A 22167-nucleotide genomic window follows, 5' to 3' on the forward strand; every position below is an offset into this window, starting at 1 on the left:
CTAAATTCTGGATGTTCTGTCACTGAAAGTAATTCTAGGATTTAATGAAAGCAGAAAACTGGCATGTGGGAAGTCTTGCAAAAAGAATTGAGAATTAAAAATTTAATGGCTTTTCAATTGGAGTTGGGTCATATAAACAAGATAATATGATGCAGTTGTCTTCAATAGTAAAGAATTGGACTGTCTGACCAAGGAAGTGCTAAGCTATGTTCCTGTATTGGCAAAAAAAAATCCAGGTGACATTTGGGATTATCTTGCTGGTATGTTGTCAGGCTTCCTAGCATATCAATAGCTTACCTGTGGGAAAAAGTGCCACCAGGAGTACTGTAGGTATAAAATATGATAGCTGTATTTTTCTTGCTTCCCTTTAAACAAATGAATGTAACAGCATACATATAAAGACAATGGAAACAAAAGTGTTCCTAATTTGGCTTGCTGTGCCCAATGAACCATGTGTGAAGTAAATGATCCATCTCAATTAAAGGATAAATATATAAAATCACTTAATCCCTTAAGGCATTTGTAGCCTTCTCTAATCTGTCCTGCTGCTGAAACTAGATAGACACGAGGTACAGGAGCTTCCAGAATGCTGAAGTCTGTAAAGACATAGTAGAACAATTGCAAAATGTTTTTGCAAACATGTGAGGAAAGCCCTAAGAAAGTACTGCTTGTTTCTGCGGGAAATCAGGATTTGAAGTATTACTAATTTCTGCTGGGGGAAGAGTCTCCAAATATGTTGTTTATAACTAAAATGTTTCATCTGACTTCAATAGTACTTGTGTTGCAGAGAAGAAAATTAGTGCTAAAAACATGTTGCCAAATTAAATTCTATTTTATATAGTTCAAGTCAGTGGAATTGTACCAAGCATGAGCTTGGACTTGTTTGATTAAAATTCTTTCCTACTACATTTTCTCTTGCATTTTGAATAATCACTTATTTTACTATATTTCTTTCTAATACTTCTATAGGACACATTACAGCAAAAGCAATTTGTTTAGAAGATCATCGTACACAAGTTAATTCCTCTTTTTGTGGCCCAAGGATGAAGCCTTTAACTGAAACAAAGCTATGCAATACTAATCCCTGCCCAGCATAGTAAGTGCACTTTATTTTTGTATCTTTTCGCTGTGCCTTATGTCGGACTTTGCTGGGGAAGAAGTCCTCTCTGATAGGTACACAGAATTGTATAGCCTGCTAGATGAACCCACTTTTATTCTGTAACTTAAAACAGTAATTGTTTTAAAATGTTACTTGTGTAGGCTTTTGCCCAATGATAATAATGGAGGCGGTGTTTCTAATGTTGCTAAGCGAGACCTCCTGAGGATTGCTTGCAGCTCTGTCACCATGCTGGGGTTAGCTATGTGACACTGAGTAAATCTCAGTTACTTAGAGGCCTGTTCTACCACCTTTACTCACCTTGAATCAATAAGACCATTTCCTGAGTAAAGTGCTACTCCCCATGTGGAAGCATGGCCCCGTGACTCAGATTCCGCATATTAGATTAGGTTAAAAGAATCTTGTGAAGTGTAATTATTGATTTTTGGACAAAATGTGCCATAGAGTATTATGATACCAGTAAGAAGATTATCTAAGCCAAATAAATTGTCAGCAATGCTCCTGGTGCCCACAAAAATAAATATGGAGACATTTCCTATGTTAACAATCTTATTGTCTAAAAGACATAAGAAAGGAGAGATGCAAAGGAAGACAGTGACATAGAGATTAGTATTTAGAATCCAGCTGGCATAAATCAGTGGAGCTCCTTTAAAAACAAGGGCGTCACACTGATCTCTAGTAGCTGTGGTAGGGGTCCTTTGGAAAAAAATGTTGTGTGTTCATATAATTAAACACAGTTTCATGTGGCTTAGAATATAAATGGGTAGATTTAAGGATACATTGGCAGTCTTTCTTCTGCTGTTTTTTTTCACTTTTGCATGCCTGACTTTGCAGCCATAGCATTATTTTGGTTTTATATTAAAGATCAGAAAAGCTAATATTATGTTGGACAAGCCATTTGACTTCTGGAACAGTGGATTTTCCTAAGAGATATGTGGAAAAATTAAGAGTGGTTCAGTGAGAAACTGAAGTGAAAATAGTTGGAGATGCAGCAGTGGTGCATGGCAGCAGAAGGCAGAAGAAATGGAGGAAAGCTCTTGTCCTGTTATCATCTGCTGTTTTTACTCTGCAGTGATAACAGCAATGGGTGGTAAAAGCAATTGGCCAAGCCCACTCCCATACTTATATAAAAACAGCACATTTAATAGTTTAATAGGCTTTCCCTATCTCTCCCAATCCAGGAGAGGATGATGGGGTAAAGTGAAAAGACATATAGGCTGTGCAGTGGCTTTGTTTTTACTTAAAAATCCATAGTTTGCAATATGTTCGACATACTCAAAAATGGTCCAGTAATAGTTTGGAATTTCCTGCAAAATTTAAAGATTACAGCAGAGAACACAAAATCCAAATGGCAAATTATACAGTATGACCACAAAAGGATAGAGATAAGGTTTAAATAATGGCAGCATGTCACATGAGAGCTCCGTGTTCCTGCTTCAGCAGTTTCTTTAGATTGCTTTTAGCCACATGATTTTCTGAATACTAATTTTAAGTAATCTTTGTAGCCAAACACAATCTGTTTGTATGTGACTTATCTTCTGCCAGAAGTATTTTTATCCAGTGGACTCAATATCATGTAGACAGAAACGTAGTTTCTATGATATTTCCAGGACACCTTTTAAGCTGTTTATGCTCACCTTCATTTTATGTGGCATCGTGTTGGTATAAAGTTTCACAAACATGCTCTTCATTTCTATTCGGTCCATTTAGACCACACACAAAATCTCCATTTCTGTTAACTGGAGGCCCCCATATACTTTGAAGATCCACTGATAAATTTATCACTGAAAATATCTGAATATCTGTTTTGACATGCAATGTAATGTTTTTATGCTGTACTGCTCTAGTAGTCTTATTGTACTTTACAGCACAATTAGTGACTTGAACCCTAAAAAAGTACAAAAAGAAAAACCACAAAAACCCTAATGCCCCCAAACTGCAGAGAAAGTATTCAAGTAACTAATTATTTTTTAAATCCTCAAAATACATTAAATGTATGACGGATCTACATGTGGGACCATGTCTTAAATCAACAGATTGCCATTGAACTGAATGATGAATGGAACTAAACCAGATTATCTCTGCTGAGGAATCTGCCAGAAACCTACGGCATGTAGTATCTCCCATAAAACTGAGACTGCCAAACATCAAAAAATGTAGTATTAATAACTACCATGGAGGAAACAAAGCGCATGCTTAATAATGAGCAAATAAAGAAGAAACAAATGAGGCAGGCATGCTAGGCGGGGAAAGAGGTGAACAGTAGATGGAGATACAAGTGTGTCAGTCTTGTGACATAAAAGCGAAGACTCCAGACTTGTAAAGTTCAGTGAGGAATAATTACTGCATACGAACAAGGACTTATTAATCTGAGGAGGAGCAAAGTTACCATCCTAACAGTACGAACACAGAAAGGCACCACAACTGCACACTGTTATTGCTGGATTTCAGAGCTGCCAAATCTGGTCATAATTATTTAGATATTTGAGCTAATGAAAGATACTGTTGGATCACAGCCCAGATAATCTTGGAAAACGGCAGTTTACTAGAGGACATTAAAGCAGGTTTATTGGCCATTCCTCTGTGAAAAGGGAGACTTTTTTGATAGTTTTGGTGAGTAAACTCTTAAAATGATCATTTTCGGGTGCTCTACCAATCAGTCACCAGAAACATCAAGGCAAAGTAATTGTAAGATGTAGCATGGATTAAGACTATACTTTCTTTCCAGAAGTTTGTGTTTCAATATTCCAAATATTTACAAATCAGACAAAAAGAGAACTTCTGAAGTTTTCAGGAATTACATAACTACTGATTTTTTTCACACTAACATTTCTTTGTCCTAATTGGGGCCTTTTACATTTCCCCAACACTTTTGGCAGTTACTAAATTGTGAGCCAAGCTTTCCTCTTTTCCCAAAGGAGTTTTTCCAAGATAGGCTTTTAACACATCTTTACAAATTAAAATTACTTTTGATTTCAGACAGATGTGAAAGAACAGGCAAATGGGATGCTATTCATCTTTTACACAGTGAGAAGAAAAAAGCCTTTTCTGTCATTAAAATTCTATATAGGCAGCTATTCTAGTTGTCACAGGGCTAATGCTGTGAAAAAGCACCAAGCAGGATAGGTCAAGCAGCTGGATTTGAGACAAGAACCTTTTCTGTGAAATAAATTATGAAAAATGCATAAAACTGCTATTTTAAAATCCTGACCTTAAATTCCGTGCTGGGTATTTGAATAAGAGTTCTTATCTTGACTAATCATTTAGTCATTTATAATTTCCTTTGCTTTCTTCACTTCTGTTTTCCTCTCCAGTTGTTATTTATGGTCTTGCACTTACCTTGTGAGCCTGTGAGGACAAAGACACTTTGCTGTATGTTTGCGCAACATTACATAGAGGCTGGGGACCCGCCCAGTGCTGCAATAATACAAATACTGAGCAGCTTTTAAGGTTTCAAAACTGAGCTTATCCTAAACAATTGACAATACTTCTTCAGCCTTTAGGTACTTTTTGTGATAATCGTGCATGACTGAAGCTTGCCTGTGACTCAAGTACAGATTTGCCCAATAGCTTTTGGCTGGTTAAATTCATATTGGTTTTTTAGGTTCTCCATCATCTGGCTGACAAATATATTTGTCTGAGGACATTTAAATCCTCCAAACACTAATGACAGGGCTGCTGATTTTAACAAGCCAATTCTTTTTTGTAAACAGAGGAAAGCTAAGGCATGACATAAATATCACTGGACAGCACCATGCTGACATTTATAGTCATATGCAAATGCTTCTCCGTACAAATGCATTTGGTGGCACATACTCAGGTAAACTGGCCCTATTCTTTGCCTGCCCTGCCAGCTTCCTCCTTAGCATCTGCATAGGTGAATCTTTCTTCTCCTCCTCCTTCTGAGAGAGAGTGTAACAAGGAAAACTGTAACAAAGGACAGAACTTGGCAATAACCCACTCTCATCTATTTACAGAATTTTGACCATCTCTTTCTCTGCATATCTGATTTCTTCCTCTGGAGTATTAGTCCGTTTGGATGTCTCTTTAGCAACTAAAGTGACAGAAGAGATCATCCTATCATTTCTTTAGACAAGATTTTTTCTTCTGCTGTTTTAGAGAGAGTGTTTTCAATTAAAAACATAGACATGGTTAAGAAGGAATGGTGATTTGTTATCCAGATCCTTAGATTTTCTAGATATTCTACCACTCTCAATGGCTGTATCACTCTGATCCCCATGGAATTACAAATTCCAAGTCAGATTCATAGACAAGTTTGTTCTCGTAGAAGAGAACTGTAAATAAGTAATAGCCATTTTTCCATTTGTATGATTTATACTTCATCCCTATTAAAATATTCTATGCTTTGAAGATAGATTATGTAACTTAGGCTTTCTGATTGCTTGAAAAGATATCAGTGTATCAGTAGAGCAAACTAAGCAGAATCACTGAATAATTCACATTTGATAGGTGGCTCACATGCATTGATTTTATGAAGTTAATTGGATTCCTAGTTTCTAATATGTATTTTCTCCTTTAAGCTGGTTGGCAGGGGAATGGAGTGCATGCAGCAAATCTTGTGGAGGAGGGCAGCAAAGTCGTCTCATTCAGTGTGTCCAGAAAAAGGCTTTCCAAAGAGAGGAGGTGGTGGCCCATTCCCTGTGTCCTGTCAGCACCCCTACACAAGTGCAGATGTGCAATAATCAAGACTGCCCACCTGAATGGAGCCCTGGACTGTGGTCTCAGGTAATCTGGAGAAAAACTTACTTTTCCTTTTGCTAGCATAATGAAAATATTGCCAAAAATTCTGCTAAAAGAGAGGGAACAGGACAAACTTTGTAAGGACTAATACTTTGCAAGTGGCTCCATTCATGAAAATAATATGTAAATTATGTATATATTTTAACTAGCCTTTATACATGATCAGGCAGCAGGGCTTGTTGGAAGTGGACACATCCGTTCCTTTTTAGTACATACAAACAGATTGATAATTTTTTTCTGGTTTCATAGCTTAAGGCTCTATGGATTCCTTAAGGCCATGAATCCCTCCCTGAGATTAATTCCCACAGCAATACTAACTTTTCTTAGAGATGAGAGGCAGTCAAGGAATGAAGAATCATTTGGGATTAGATTTGCATATTAATGTACACACATTTTTGAATTATGGGCTGATAAAGTTATGATTTACATGTACAATAATCACTTCTGTACTTTTGCCTTTGTTAAGAGTGTAACTATTCTCCTAGAAATAGAGTAGTGCTGCAGTTAATTGCCATCGGAGCATAAGGCAGTAGCCATGGGCCCCTAGGCAGATTCCTGTGTGTACACACCCTCCTTCACAAGCCTAGGAAAGGCCTGACAGTCTACAGGTCTGAGTTAAAAAACACACACACACTTCAATGAAACTCATTTCTGCTCTTTCTTTCGCTGTTATTGATGCTGGTGTGAACTGCTAACATAAGGATAAATGAAGTACTGGCAAATCTGTAGATTAGAGAGAGAGCCAACAGTATGCCTATATCAAAAGGAGCTACATAATTTTTGAGTTTTTCCATCTTCATTTAATGAGATTCAAGGTAGATTTAAATGCACTGCAAAATCTATTACTTCTGTGCACACTTTTTGGTAGTTACTCTCTAAGTGTTCAAGAAGAGCTTGACCAAAGCAATCCCAATTGAGAAGCGCAGACTACCCCTCGAGGAGAATACGCTGTCATGTACTAAGACAGACAAGTAAGTACTCAGTAGTCCATCATAACAGAGTTTTAACACTCAAAAAGGATTTTTTTGTTCCAGTGTATGTGAAGGAGTTCTTACCATGGCATGAGCTTATAAAAAACAGAGAAGATGATTAGATGCTTAAAAGAGAAGAACACACTCTTCAAACATATTCATACTTTCAAATTTCCTTTAAAACCCTAAGTATGCGCTTTTCTCCTCTTTAGGAGATACATGCCTCAGGTTGGGATTTTTCAAAGGAGGTCTATGAAAATTAGGTCCCCAAGTCCTGCCAAAATGTAGTGACAGGCCTACTGAACAATTTAGCAAAGCTTTTAAGACTTCAGCTGAAAGCTGCTATATCACAGACTCAAAAGAGTTAAAAGAAAAAAAAAAGGAAAATACTCAGTCTCTCTTCACAAATCAGAGTCATTTTAAATGTAAAGGTTTTTTTTTTTGTTTAGGGGAAAGATTATAAATCATAGCTTTTCAACAAGCAGATATTTCTGTTGCATCCCCAGTACAACTCTGCTTTCATGAAATCTCTTTAAAACATTTATGGTTTAATACGTACAGTGGTAGCATAGGATTCTGCACTGGAATGTGCCTGTTTTAATTATTATTAAAAAGAGCAATTGAAAGAGGGTGCAACATAGTAGAAAGCCAGCAGCATTATCTCAGGGCCATTTATTTCCCTGTTTCACCAGAAATGACTTATTAATGCATTTTGTTGCTTGCTAAGGCAATGAAAATTATAGAATGTGTTTTAAACTGAACCACAGCTTAGCAATGCATATTTATTCACTGGTGACTTGCCCTAAGCTTCAGTTGTAACCTTGGCAATTAACATATCTTTGGTCAAACATCTTAACTGTTGTCTGTATCACAGTCTATCTTGTAGTGAGATTAACTTGGTGAAGGAGTCCTGTAAAGATTCCCTGGGTAGTTTTCTCTGCCTCTATCTCATCCCTCTAGGCCCAGGTAAAGACAAAATAACAAATAGCTGAGAACATCTTGTGAGAGATTTCTGAGATGGGAGGTTAGGACCAGCTTTCAACTATGCTGTCCGGGGAAAAAAGCATTTTGCTCATAACTCCAGCTTCCCTCATCTACAGAAGAGAGATATTACCTATCTGTCCTACATGCGGGCTATAAAAGCTGATAGTCTACATAAGGAAATCACTTAGAACAATGTTTGAGAAGTGGCATATAAATGTCATTTTACTACACATATACCAACAGAATTTCAAGTTTACTTGTATTATAATAGCAGCTACATAGCACATTAACTTTGTTTTCTATGCTCTGCTGTAAAATACAAATAATGCCAATTTTCATTTCCTCTAGCTCAAATGAGTATTTCTTTCCATCACAGTGCTCCAAGACTTGTGGGAGAGGTGTTAAGAAACGGGATGTCTACTGCAAAAGTACCAGTCCTCCTAAGCAGAAGATCTTGCCTGAGAGCATGTGCAGCAGAGACCAGAAACCTGAATCCCAGCAGACCTGCGTGCTAGGACGATGCCCCAAAAATGACCGGCTCCAGTGGGTGGTTTCTTCCTGGAGTGAGGTAACATGGTGCAGTTACATGGTTGACTCTGTTCCTTTGCTAGTCTTGTTTGAGAACGTTGACTCAGGACATGCACAAACCACATGGAAGAAAAAAAAAGCTGAGCTTCATTTGAAAATCAGGTGTTTTAGGCAAGGCCCTATAAAAAACACAGGTCTATACATCAAGATGTAGTTAGATGTACCCTGATGTCCTTGTTTTTCTCAACTTTCGACTGGCTGGGATCCATATTTCAGTTTACAGATTATGGACTGGAACATGGTCTTTGTGTTTTCAGTTGTACAATGCTTTTGTAATTTCACATAATTTGTACTTTGTTTTTGCAGTGCTCAGCCTCTTGTGGCCCAGGCGTGCAAAAGCGAGAACTGAAATGTGGTGAGAAAAGCATCCATGGGAAATTGATCACCTTTCCTCAGAGAAGATGTAGAAACATCAAGAAACCAAATATAGAACTGGAAGAAGCTTGCAACAATGGGCCCTGTCCATCACGCACCTTGTATAACATGGTGTCTGGCTGGTATTCCTCCCCCTGGCAGCAGGTAGGAATGAGTAGCTTTCTTGCCTCTCCCTCCCTGCCCTAACACTCTGTCTCCAGCAGTAATTGCATATCTTGGCTTGAGGAGTTTATAAAAGGCACACGTTTCCTCTGCACAGTAGTTCAAACAGCATCCCCTAGAGCTTTTCATTACAGAGCACTGAAGAAGAAAACAACTGCAATGGGACTGTTGACTCTCAGACAATCTATCCACCATAATGAGAAGGTGGGGTTGCAGTTTTAGTCTTGGAGACACCAAACCTAGAGGAGCTATGGTGTTATATGCCAAAGAATGGACACTAGCTGGGTTGGCATAAACAGCAGGAGGGGCAAAAACTACTGAAGTCCATGCTGCTTTGTCTTTAGGGCCACATGAGTCTGAGCTACCTAGAATAAAGCTAGCTTCAGTCTACCTAAATGTGCTGCAATCAAACGTCTGATTGTACTGAGGAGATATCCACAAGGATAACAGTCCACAGGTGTCTCCTGCACGTAGCCATTCCCTAAGGAAGGTCACACCACTCAGACATTGAAGCCTGATGCAGCTGCTCCATATTCATCAGGTATTTTGGTGCAGTTCATTTCTTTGTCCTGGAACTGAAGAATGTCACCTAAAAATGTTATTTGTGCTCCAGAGGCACTACATTCCATGCTCATTTTCCAATTCTTCCTTCTCAGGCTTCTTCAAACTGCACTGTGGTTGAACTATTACATACCTATATGCACAGTGTATTTGAGCATCTGCACAGATTGTCTGGAATTCCCTAAATACTATGATTAATTATGGGATCAGTCTGTATTTGTTTCTACATTCTTGCAAACAAGCTTCTGTATTTCTGGAACTTGTCTACTTTATGAGTCACATATCAATAAGACACACACTTATTTAGTAACATTTACATGAAACAATGTATGTCTGATAATTGTAATCAGATGAAAATGATCACATTTATCTTTAAGACAACTTTTCATGAAACACATACAAGTAAGGCTTATTCATTTTAAAATACTTCATAGATCTTCCTGCAAATACATAGTGTTTTTCCCCAGGTACTGTCATTATTATGGTTCTCACAGGAGTTTTATCTCTGTTCAGACAGCAGGATTGGGCCCAGAGGCTCAGAGTTCAAAAGAAATCAATGCAGACAATCAGGAACAGGTTTTCTAAAATGTTTGGTTCATGTCTAGGTATCAAAGTAAGGAACCATATTTTCAGCTGAGTCCTTAAATAACCAAACTTTCTGAAGAGTTCAACATGGGGAACAGATGCACAGATCTTTGAAAAGCTAGGCCTGGTGGGGATTGCTGAACATCAGCACATCTGATCCTGACCTCTCTTTCTTTGATAGTCTCATCCAAAGCCCTTGAATGTTTCTCCTTTGGATTTTGTGAGCTCTGAGAGATTCTCTGTATGAAACATGGTTTTTCATTTTTTCCTCTTGGCAGTGTACAGTAACATGTGGAGGGGGAGTGCAAACTCGGCGCGTACAGTGCCTGCGCCAAGGAAGACCAGCTTCTGGGTGCTTGCCCCATCAGAAACCAGCAATCCTGAGAGCTTGCAACACAAACTTCTGCCCAGCCCCTGTCAAAAGAGGTAAAACCCAGCTCTACATGCTGCAGAAGGGTTCATTGCTTAGAACTCTATATCCAGCAAAAATCACCTTGTTCAGTTATACCCACTGGAGATTAATATTTGGCATGTTCCTGCACACATGAATCTTCCCCAAACTTTCCAGCTTTACTGTCACTGATACTAAAGCATCTCTCTTCTCAAAGAGAACCCTCTGAAAGCATGCATCAGAGTATAACTGAGGCAGACGGGAGAAGATTTTAAAAACAGCGTTATGTTTAAAAAAAAAGGGTATGTTAAAGGAACCTTTGCCTTTTGGGTTTGACCTGCATCTGACCTATATCTTTAGACTATCTTGTTGAATCACATTGATACATCCTATCTTGGTACCAATAAATGATTAAAAATAGCGACTTTTGAACTGAGCAATGAGAACATGCCATTTATTTTTGGTGTTTTGAAGTCCACCCAAGGTTCAGATTGCACCCATCTCCCTGCTGTCCAAAAATGCTTCATCTAGGATGTATTTGCTCTTCTCTCTGCTCTTGATCAAGTGTATGACATGTGCAGCCAGGAAACACAGAATTAAGCTCTACCTGCACCTGTATATCTCCAGTATCCCTCTCCATCTCTTTAGCATGTTTTACAATTCTAGAGTAGGAAGAGCAAGAGGCTCTGTGTCTCTCTGGATAGCAGAATGGGAATTCTCTGAAGGACCACAGAAAAAGGGCATTTGTCCTCCCATATATTTGCTTACAAGCTGGCTACAATTTGTGCTCCTTCTTAATGGAGGAAAAAAGCTCATGGAGGTCCAGGTTAGTCCCATATAACACCAATTAGCCAAGCATACTGAAGCACTTCACACATTATTAACTTTCTTATATACATACATAACCTTACACTAACTGTCTTGTTACCATTTTTAAAGCAGGGAGCTGAAAGTAATATTTATAAGGCTGGATTGGAAGAGAAAAGTGGTAACAGAGCTGAGATTAAAGGTCAAGCTCTGGCCCTGTATCTTGCAATTTAAAATTAGCCAACCTCCCCTCTCATCTATACTGATTCAAGACATTCAGTGTGCCTAGAAACCCTGTAAAACTGAGTAATATCTTAATGTAGACCACTCTACTACATTGACTCAAGACACACATAGAATCAAACTTTTATCTGGCGACCTGAATCCAAACTGCTCCTCTCAGTCAGCTGAAACTCAGCTAGACTGAATATTTAGATGAAATGGTCCTAAAAGGGAAAAGTAAGCAGTGTCGCTGTTTTTATAAGCAATTAAATGGTCTTAATAATTAAAATGCTAAATAACTTTCTTAAAAAGTTCTGCTGTACTTCAGAATTTCTGTATTGTATCCTTTTTTGTCATAATATAGCAAACACTGTTCTTTCACCCCAGCCTCCCTCTGCCATATTTCATGTCTGGAGTAATGTCTGTTACTAATTTTGGCCTTGGCCTGTTTCTCTCTCTCCTCACATCTGCAGGAGCCCTTTCTCCTTTATTATAACTGGGTCGTCAGGCTCTAGAGATCAATTACCTCTTCACTGCTCTCTAACTTTCTGTCTAAACTAGCAAAAAGAGAGGGAACCAGCTGTGCTGGAATCACGTTGAAGCAAATCAGTCTCTAGTATCAGCCATGCAGCTCCAGTTCAGTGATCACAAGTGATCACACATCAAGAAATTAATGTTTCAGGGAGAGTTTACACACTTCCCTAGACAGGCTGGGTCATTTCCATCCCTCTCTTAGATGCAGTTACGGTCACCATAACCCCTAGCCAGCAAATCTAAGTGCTTGAAATGGATCAAAATTAAAACAACGTAAAAATAATTGAATAAATGGAAATAAGGAGCTGTCAGCCTGATCCATACCCATTGAAGTCAGTGGGAGTGTTTCTGTTGATTTCAATGGCCTTTGGCTTAGGTCCCAAGAGTAAAGTTTTTGGTCATACCTCTGTAATGTTAGCATTGCACTCTGATCTTCAAAAGGGACATGAAGATTGACTGACATTGCCTCCTCACTGCTTATATAATTTTTAAAAAAGTGAGTCATAGGTAACTTTGGAAAATTTACCCTTAAATGGCAAGCGATCTTGTGTCTGGCTTAACGAGAACATAGGCTTTCCTCACCTTGTGCTTTGCATGGTTTTCATCTGCTGTCTGCTTTGGGTCCTCCCTGTGGCAAATTCTGTGTGGTGGACAGTAGCTCAAGTAATGTGGCTAGATGTGGCTAAGCTACCAGTTTCACCCTTACTGACACTCAAGTAAGAATACAAATGTCACACTGTTGAGAGCGAAGGCTGCAGTATGGTATTGAGGCTCCTAGTTCCTGGAGAATTGTTTAAGGACAGTATTTTCTTTATATAACATCAGTATTTACAGGGAGGAATATGTTCTGAAAAAAATGAGGAATAAAATGACATCTCTTTTCTGATTTTTGTATTCATACAAATACATATGAGGGTGATAAAGGTATCCAAAAATCACCTTTGCCATCTTAAAAAAAGGGAATCAAAAAAGCAAAAAGTGATGAATGATCAAAAGAACTTCATATAAGAAAGACTGAAATGACTCCTGGACTGTAGAAAATGAAGAAGTTGTCTGTGCTGTGTGAGGCAGCATTTATCTTCTGTGTCTCAACGTGGCTGATCTGAGAACGCAGACAACAGTGGCTCCATGTAAATTCCTTTCATTGACCATGTAAACAGTAGTTCTCAGGGCTGAATGGAATCTTTTCCCATGCTCATAGGAGATTTCAGTCTAGCTATAAATTTTGCTAAATCTCATTTAAATGTCTTACTGCTCTCTCAGACATTGTGAATTTGTTTATAAATCATCCATATGAATCATCACTCTGCTCTTTTAAAGAAACATAAAGCATCCACTACAAAACTGTAGAAAGGAGCAGCTATGAAATATTTTTAAACCTACTGGACTGTGAGCATAAATAATCTGTACATAAATATAAGTGAAATAAAATCTTAATTGAAAAGTCTGATTTATTTATTTTTGTAATTAAAAGCCGTGCTTTTCAGAAGTAAACATTGTCAGCCTGTCTCTTTTTCCCATTACAGTTGATTAAGATTTCACCAACACGGCATATTCAGAGTCCTAAAAGCCTGATTCATGACACCTAACTGAAGTGTCCGAGTTAGAAGAGAGATTGCTTAGGTTTCCTGTATAGTCAAATGGAGAGATATAAGAGCCTCTGGCAAGTGCTGGAATACAAACACCTAGCAAAGCATTTTGTGTGCGCCGAGTCCATGCATTCAGGTTTCCGTAGGTATGCTCCAAGCTGACACTTGTCTGAGGCTCAGGTAAACTCCAGGCAATGTTTATGCTGACAAGCACTAGGGCACTGGAGCGGGTTCGTTTGTGCAAGTACTTGGCTTAAGAACAACATTTATAATCAGCAATGAGAACAAGGATGACTTTCTTTATCCACTCACTAGTGGTCTAATCCCCATTTCTTCCTATTTTCCTGAACTTTGAAGTGTGGTGCCCTTAGTTCTTTGATTTCTTTAGTCTCTGATACTACTGTATTAGCTCTATTATCTCTAGCTCTATCAATATAACTTGAGAAATTAAAAAGAAACTAGTAATTTTGAGATGAAAAGTAGCTCATGGTGCCTTGTCTTTGAATTGAATATTTTTAACATTACCAATGCATACAAGTATGTGGAAGTATTGCCTGACTTGTAGAACTGCTAAAACACTGTCTTAACATATTGCTTGGATTTCTGTCCTTCAGATGATCCTTCTTGTGTGGATTTCTTCACTTGGTGTCATCTGGTACCCCAGCATGGTGTCTGTAACCACAAATTTTATGGCAAGCAATGTTGTAAATCATGCACGAAGAAGAACTGACAGCAAAATGTTATCTGAACCCTTCAGTGACAGGAGTCTCCTCTTCAATTTATGTTGGAATTAACTTTGCTTTGAGGCAGGACATGGTGCCACATAAACCACTGAGAGACGAGACATATTTTCTAAGGGAATGTCTGAGGTACAGTAATTGGTGCATAAATGTTGAAAAAGGAATATTTCTTTTTTTTCTTTACTTGCTGACCTCACTAAAGTACAGGGTACTAGGGATCACTTGAACACTGAGACTCAAGGGGCAGTTCTTCTTTCTTTAAAAGTGTCATTTTGCACTGTCATATGTTATGAGGAAGAAATTAAGGCAAGGAAGGCTGGCTAATACATAAGAATGCAAAGCGAAGGAGATTGGGAGTTGAAGGAGTAAAGTCACAGCGTGGCAGCATGACAGATGGCACTACCAAAAGTGTTTCCTTTCATATTTTTTATGATAATATCCTTCTGGAGTAAGGAAGTTGTTTACTGCCACCTTTACAGGAAAGACATTCCAATGGCTGTTGTTTGGAGAAGGCAGTGTCACACGTGTGACCACAAGAAGTAAATGGTGCACTACGAAGATATATGGTGCTTCTCTATTATACTTGCTGCTGGAAAAGCAAGTTTTGCATCATTATAATGTTTTTATTGTTTTGAAGAATTCACTTTCTGCTTTGTGTAGAAACTCGGAGGTGGTTAACTAGCAACTTGAAATGTATTCCTAGAAATATTCAGCATTAGAACATTGGGACTTTTAATATTTCTGTGTGTTACAAGTAAAATAGAATTTCACATTTCAACTAACTCAAGGAACTCAGATTTATTGAGCTCAGTGGTTACGTTTTCAACTTTCTAAGCTCATTAGATATAACTTTAAAATTTAAACTTGATATTTTAAAGTAGTTTTTTCCCAGAAGCTAGGTTGTTTGAATGCCGAGATACTGAAGAACGTCTTCTCTTTAATCTCAAACCTCTCTGCAAATTTTGATTCATCAGTACCCAAAGAAAATACCAAGAATATGACAGTCCATTAATTCATGACAAACTTCCCTAAATAGTTATTTATTCGTACAGGCGATATGAAAAAAACTGGAAAAAAGTGATGATTTGCTCTCACCAAATAAAAGTTAATTCTATTTTTTATACATTTTCAAAATACTTTTATTCACTTCAGAATCCACGAGCAAACAAAATAAATGTTATAAACACAATGATATTTGTAACCATTTAGTATCAAGATGTTAGGTGACACTGTGTATCAAATGGTACAAGTTAAAAAGTTTCTTTGTTGAAAAAATACCCAACCTATTTGCCAAAACCGTTCTGAGACAGAGCTGTGTCCTACTGTAATTTTCTGGGGAGTGGCTATGAGGGACGTATTTATCTAATTCCACCAAATCCCACAGTTTCTTTTGATGAATGTAGCCCAGTTTTACTGCTTTTTAAAGTATCATTTCAGTGTAAGATTAGCCAGCTCAGCACTAATGCCAGACAGTGGTCAGTTAAAATTAGCAGTTTCTTTTGCAACAATTTAAATGAAAAACATGTATCCTCTGATACTTTTAAGAAATGATGATTGGAAACATATCTCAGTCTACAGGCTCTGTCTTGATACTGGACATTGTATAACTATAACTTTTTTCTAGGAAAACTACAATTTTTTTTTGTTTTGTTTTTATAATTGTGTCCTTTTTATTATTTGATGTAAAATAATTAATTTATTAATGCATAGCTTTTCCTTTATATTTCTTTGCTCACTTAAGTGACAACAACTGAGAAGAGAAAATGGTAGTGTCACAAAGTATGAATTATGGTGTAAAAAAAACCCCAAAATATAAGTGTAATATTTAATTATTTTATAAGCTTTGTAATAAATACTCTAACGGTTTCATTGTATTTGGAATTGTAAAATTCATGAATAAAATATGGAGGTTATAAGTAAATATCAAGTAATATAAGTGGTATATACATTTATTTGCATCTGTGTTGATATCCATAGTATCTGTAAGTAAAATATTATTTTATCCTATTTTCTTCTGCTATGTAACTAACTGCCAAACGTCTGTGACTCTGAACCTACCCGAATTCTGTGGAGTGGCAGCAACAAAGGCTGCCCACAAAAAAGGCCATCTTTGGGGCAATGGAAACACAGATACCACAGCTGTGTGTGACCTCTCTGCCCAACCATGCCCTTACCATTCAAGTTTTGCAATGGGTTAATATTGGTGGGGAACCCTCAAAACACTGGATTCGTGTGTCAACAAGCCATTATGATGAATGGGGTGGAGGTCATTCCTTAAAGGCGCTTCAAGTCCGTCATAGGTACTAAGGTCATGTGAAACTTCTCTACTTTTGAAGGTCCCTTTATACTGGTAAGTGTGGAATGCACTGCTGGTTATTCAACAGAATAAATATATTGTAGCTGCTTTTTAGGGGCAGAAGAAGTTTCTCATTTGAATGACTACCCTACCATTGAGCTGGTTTGGGCTGAGCCCATTTCAGGCACAAAAAGGCAAAATGGCCACAACTTATGGTTTTATTTTTTAATAACACAAAAATTAAAAAACACAAAAATACAGTTACCCCCATTTCTGCAAGACAAAACTGACCTAACTGACCTGTCTCTCCAAAGACACTGGGAAGCTCTGTATCACAGAACCAGCACCATTGCCCCCTGCACGTATTTATCTGCAAGGTGCTTTGCAAGATAAGAAGCCTCTTCCAACAAAGCACTAGGTTTTACAGCCTCTTCCATCTGCCCAGGGAGACTTAATTTTTCTAAAAATGACTCAGAGTAGAAGTTTCCGTGCCATTCCCTCATACAGACTGGTAGGGACTACATCTCTTCACTGGATCATTTTATATATACTCTCTAACATACTGGCCACTTGTCCATTCATCCACCATCATGCAGTTCTCTGGCAACAGCAGGCTCCATGGAGTATTGCTGATAGGCAGTACTGCGTGTACTTCCAACTTCCAGTATAATCTAGCAGGCAGTAGTAAACAACAGGTCAGTCTGCTACTGAATGAATCCCAGCAAGTGTTCTCTTGAACATGAGCTGGACTAGTGATTTAAATAATTAATATGCCTGTACGAGAATTCAGGCTCTAAACTGCTTTGTGTTCTGGGCTAGAATTTTGGAATTAAAATGAACTGATAGTTGTCAGTGAATTACAATGCTGGAGATGGATGTTGAAAGAGGAAATATTGCATAAAAATGTGCTATTGTGCAGTTGGATCAACCCCAAGTCTGCAACTATTTTATTGCTGAGCCCTCACAATGATATTTGGTATACAAAGCTTGGCAGTTTCCAAGGAGTATATTGCTGCAAGGCTGACTTTATAAAGCAGAATGGGGTCTTTTCACAAAGGACTATCTCCGTTTCCTGTAGTCAGATTTCATCACTAGATAAAGGATGTATCTGCCTAAAACTCAAACAGATATTTAATGAATGGCTTGATTGTGTAAATCAAACACAGCTACCTTGGATGCCCAGAAGACATGAAATGCTGGAGACAGACGAACATTTCGCTGCATGTGGTTTTATGGTAACATGATCCACATCCATATTTCCTTTATTTTTTAGCAAATCCGTTTCAAAAGCATCAATAAAATAAATTAACATTTAGAACACAACTTTCAGAAGTCCCACACTACTCAGTGACTGGTGTCTCATTGTGTACAACACTGTATACACATCATGAAAGGCTTACAGTCCCAAGTATATAACAAGAAACGATAGGAAAATAACATGTTAACAGTGAGATCATCATAATTAGGAGAAAAAGTGTTGCTCATGGCTTACTGTCTGTCTGGATATTGCAGAAGATTTCAAAGGAATCTCCATGCAGATAAGCATTGAAAGAGCAAAATACTGAGGAACTTTATCATGACTCTGTTTTGAAAGCAAATGTTCAGCATTACTGAGGTCTGAGAGGATAGTAGAGGGGAAAGGCAGCAGGGAAGCTGGAATACAGTGGAATGAATCAAAAATGAGGTGTGCTCAATACTGAATCCTAACCAAAGATAGTGGCTAGCACTAGAGGAAAGCAATAAATATGAATCATTCAAACAGTTAGCATGGCAGTTATCAGGAACAGCAGAGATGTGAGCTTTTGGCAAGACAATAAGTCCTCTTTCCATCAAAAAAGTTCTGAAATAAGGAGATACAGCTGCTAGAAAATACCTTGAATTCCTCCCTAGCCAATCTCATCTGAACATCAGCCAAATCAAGCTGACCTTCCTGTCTACTTCCTGCACATTGTGCACCACTGTCATAGATAGTCTCAATCCCCTGTTCTTCAGGGGCACTCCAGGCTGGGGCTACAAGGGCGTGCTTTGGGATTTATCTGCTGCCCAACTTCTTCAGCTTCTAACTTACAAATAGTCCTTGATTCCCAGGAGCACAGGCAGTGACAGACTGATAATGCAGCCCCATGCATTCACAGGCACTTCAGATGATACAGATGCTGGTTACTATTTACAGCACTTGTTTTGCATTGTCTGTGGAAAGTCATTGTCTTTGCCCTGGCTAGGGGGGGTCAGACATGCACTCTGCCCCAAAGAGTGCCTTCTGACCAGCCACACACGCTTAGTAGGGTTAAAGGAAGTAGCTGCATATTCATTTTCCAAAACGTCTGAATGTCACAGTTGAGCAGAACTAGAGCTGGAACCTGAATTTCCTGATTCCCAACCCAAAGTAGTAATGCCAAAACCAGTTTTTCTCATGTTCCCTGAAGAAAACCATCTATTATAGGACCTATACTTCAAATGAATAAATATTTTATACACTTTGTGCTCAGTGATAAAAAGTATTCAATCACAAAGAGACTCAGTTTTAATTTCTGGATTCCACCTACGGAGGCACAAACCTTCAGCCAACCCTAAATTTCAAACGTATTTTCTAAATCAAGCCATTGTCACCACACATTTCACCCTTAACACTGCACTGGGTACTCACCAGGATTTAAGACAGCCCCTTAGCATCCTTTACATGACTTGGGCTGCCAAGCATTAATTTATTATGTTCTTTTGTGATAACGCTCAGTAATCCTTTCATAATAACATAGGAGAGTTGACACAAAAGCTCATTCAAAAAGAATACGAAAGGGTTTACAACAGAAATGTTTACTCACGAAATTCTTACCTATGGAAAGCAAACAAGTTTCAGAGAAAAACACGGACAAGAACTCCCTCATTGGGATCTTCCCCTTATGCACTTCCCCTTCTAACTACACCACGTTATCTGAATTATGTTTGTCTAGTACGGAAAACTAATGCAGGCATTCTCCCCAAAGCAGGCATCTCCTGCTCACACTCATGTGCTTCCACCGGAAATTTGGACTTCTACTGGCTCTATTTAGCTTACAGTTCAAGATGACTGCAGGATTCAAGAGTTGCTCTTGTACAAAGTACTCAACACCTATCTATAATGCCCTTTCTGACTAACTTCCATTGGGCTTTTAGCAAGGTAATGTATTCCAGCCATCCTGATTCCTCATCTCAAGCACTGCAGGAAACTGCGCGGAGACCTAGGATTCCTGGAGGGTTCAAGTCCCCCTCAAGCAGAGAGGGGGACCCTGAAAACAGAAACAGTAAATTTTCCTTCCATGAGGAAAGATGAGAGAAAATTCCATTACTGTTTTCCCTGGATACAGATATAACCAAGTCTCACAAGAAAAGCCATTCCAGTGCAATGTGTTCCCCAGAGCATTAGAACTCACATTTCCACATTGTACGTTCAGTGTAACTGTTGAGGAAGTAGAAAGTAAATCAGCTCTCTGTATTTCACATAATGCACCACCAAAAATGATTCTTCTAAGTTTATAAAACAAAATGCTTTATGTTTTTCATTTTTGGGGGCTTTCCACAGCTGAAAAATAATTTTTGATTTAAAAAGTCAGAAGTGTTCTATGTTATATTTTTACTACCCAAACAGATGATGTCACAGATTTTCCCCCAAATGATACAAATAGATGAATCCTGCAGAAAAGACAGTGCTTCTAGATTATTAATTGTGTTAATGATATGTCACAATTTATCCACAGGAGCTGGATAAGAAGATTAAATTTACACATCATTATTTCACCCTCCAAAAAAAGATACTCTACTTCTGAGCCTATTAAAGGAAGTGTAACTTCCAAATAATTTAATTTAACTGTACAGCACTCTCCATTTATAAACAATATTTTAACTGGATCAGAATATGTCATTTCTAGCCACTGACATTGCCTGTAAGCAGAAAGGCCATTAGCTCTTTTTTAAAAATACACTGCAAATGCTAAGTTGCCCAGTAGTACCATGACTTATTATCATCTCTGCTGGTCTATGGGGAAAAGTCAACCAACACAGACAATAACAGGCTGTAAACACAGCTCTCCAATTAGATATAGTATATACTTCAAAACGTGTCATTTGCCACAATTTAATTTTGAGGGTTTTGGTGTCCACTTCTAAAATACTAGTTGCAAAACCAAAATTGCATATGAACAAAGTGGGACAGCTCCTTTGAAAAACATTCAGCTATTGCATGAGATTTTAAGCTGGTATATGGGCTACTGTGATATGCATCTACATTACGTGTTCTGAACTTGAACTGTAACTGTGTTTTGTGGCCAGTTAACATCTAATGCTGACATTTTTTCAATTGCAATGGAAGTCATAATGAAAATCATGAACTTATAGCTAGTTTATTGTTCAGATAACTGTACAGTTTGCTCAAATGTTGTAAACAGTCTACTACTCTGTAGCTAGACTAGACCTACATTACATTAGCCATACTGATTCAAGAGCATACCAGTGCAACTCTCAGGAAGCTGATATAAAACACATAACTCACTAAGACACATTTAACATCTGGCACATTCATCAGGCATTTTATTTATTCCTTAGCACAGTGATTCTACACTCAAACTTTTACATTTCTGAGAATCCTGTTCAGTTTCACCAGTCATCTTGTTATTTGTAAGGTAAGTTGGAGCTAAATCAGAGACCCTGCCTCCATGGCACAAGGCAGTGCTGTAGATTAGTTCTGAGCAGTGGTGAGAAAACTTCATCTGGGCTAAGTAGCTGAGAAGCCAGAAGCTCACAGAACTGCTTAAATAACAGGAGTGGGTTGATGCCAGAGCTATAAATTAGTTTGAGATTACAAGGCTTCTGAGCTTTGACCTGTTGTGATCAACAACCGGGAGGTTGAAGAGAGGCCAGACTGACTTGTGTTTGCTACACGGTATTTGCATTGCATTGAATTTGACCCATGCTCCACTGTTCCTGCTGGTCTTCAGCAGGGGCCAAGAATAGGTTTTTCATCTTGATGCATAACTTGGAAACACAAAATGGAAGGGAAGCTATCTTCTGACTGACAAAAGGCAGAGATGAGATATGCTGATACTCTTTTGTTCTTCGCTAAGGTGATTTGCTCACTCCTTCTACACCCACTGCTAAATGTATGGTCAAGAAGGAGGATGTTTTCCCAACCAGTTAAGATCATCTGGACATTTTCAAATACACTCCTAGTAGTATTGCACATATTTTAACCTCTCCAATAATCTTCCTGTGAATTATTAGGTTTTGAGTTTTTGATCTTTTGTATCAAAGTTACTATAAGGAGGTAGATAGTGTTTTGCAGCTTCTGGTACTTGGTTGGGGAAGGAAGAGGGAAAGGGAACACAACAGCAGACACTTTTCATTCATCCTGGACTTTACACCTATGACATGGTAGCCTCCTATGGCCAGAGACTGGATTTGATACACCAAGTGATACAGCCCTTTGACCATCTCTCTGTAGTTCAGTATATC

General features: G+C 38.2%; 1 protein-coding gene across 1 annotated transcript in view; it reads left to right on the forward strand.

The window, feature by feature from the left end:
• ADAMTS18 (ADAM metallopeptidase with thrombospondin type 1 motif 18) overlaps positions 1 to 14948 on the forward strand; it is an 80480-nt gene extending 65532 nt beyond the window's left edge. Inside the window, exons 18-23 of the mRNA XM_013941257.2 lie at positions 970 to 1096; positions 5659 to 5863; positions 8210 to 8401; positions 8728 to 8940; positions 10383 to 10530; positions 14262 to 14948. Of these exons, the coding sequence (XP_013796711.1) occupies positions 970 to 1096; positions 5659 to 5863; positions 8210 to 8401; positions 8728 to 8940; positions 10383 to 10530; positions 14262 to 14377 (1001 nt within the window). The 3' untranslated portion in view covers positions 14378 to 14948. The remainder of the gene's footprint in view (positions 1 to 969; positions 1097 to 5658; positions 5864 to 8209; positions 8402 to 8727; positions 8941 to 10382; positions 10531 to 14261) is intronic.
• The last annotated feature ends 7219 nt before the right edge of the window (positions 14949 to 22167 follow it).

The sequence above is a fragment of the Apteryx mantelli genome, chromosome 10, assembly GCF_036417845.1.
Source record: "Apteryx mantelli isolate bAptMan1 chromosome 10, bAptMan1.hap1, whole genome shotgun sequence".
Lineage (NCBI taxonomy): Eukaryota > Metazoa > Chordata > Aves > Apterygiformes > Apterygidae > Apteryx > Apteryx mantelli.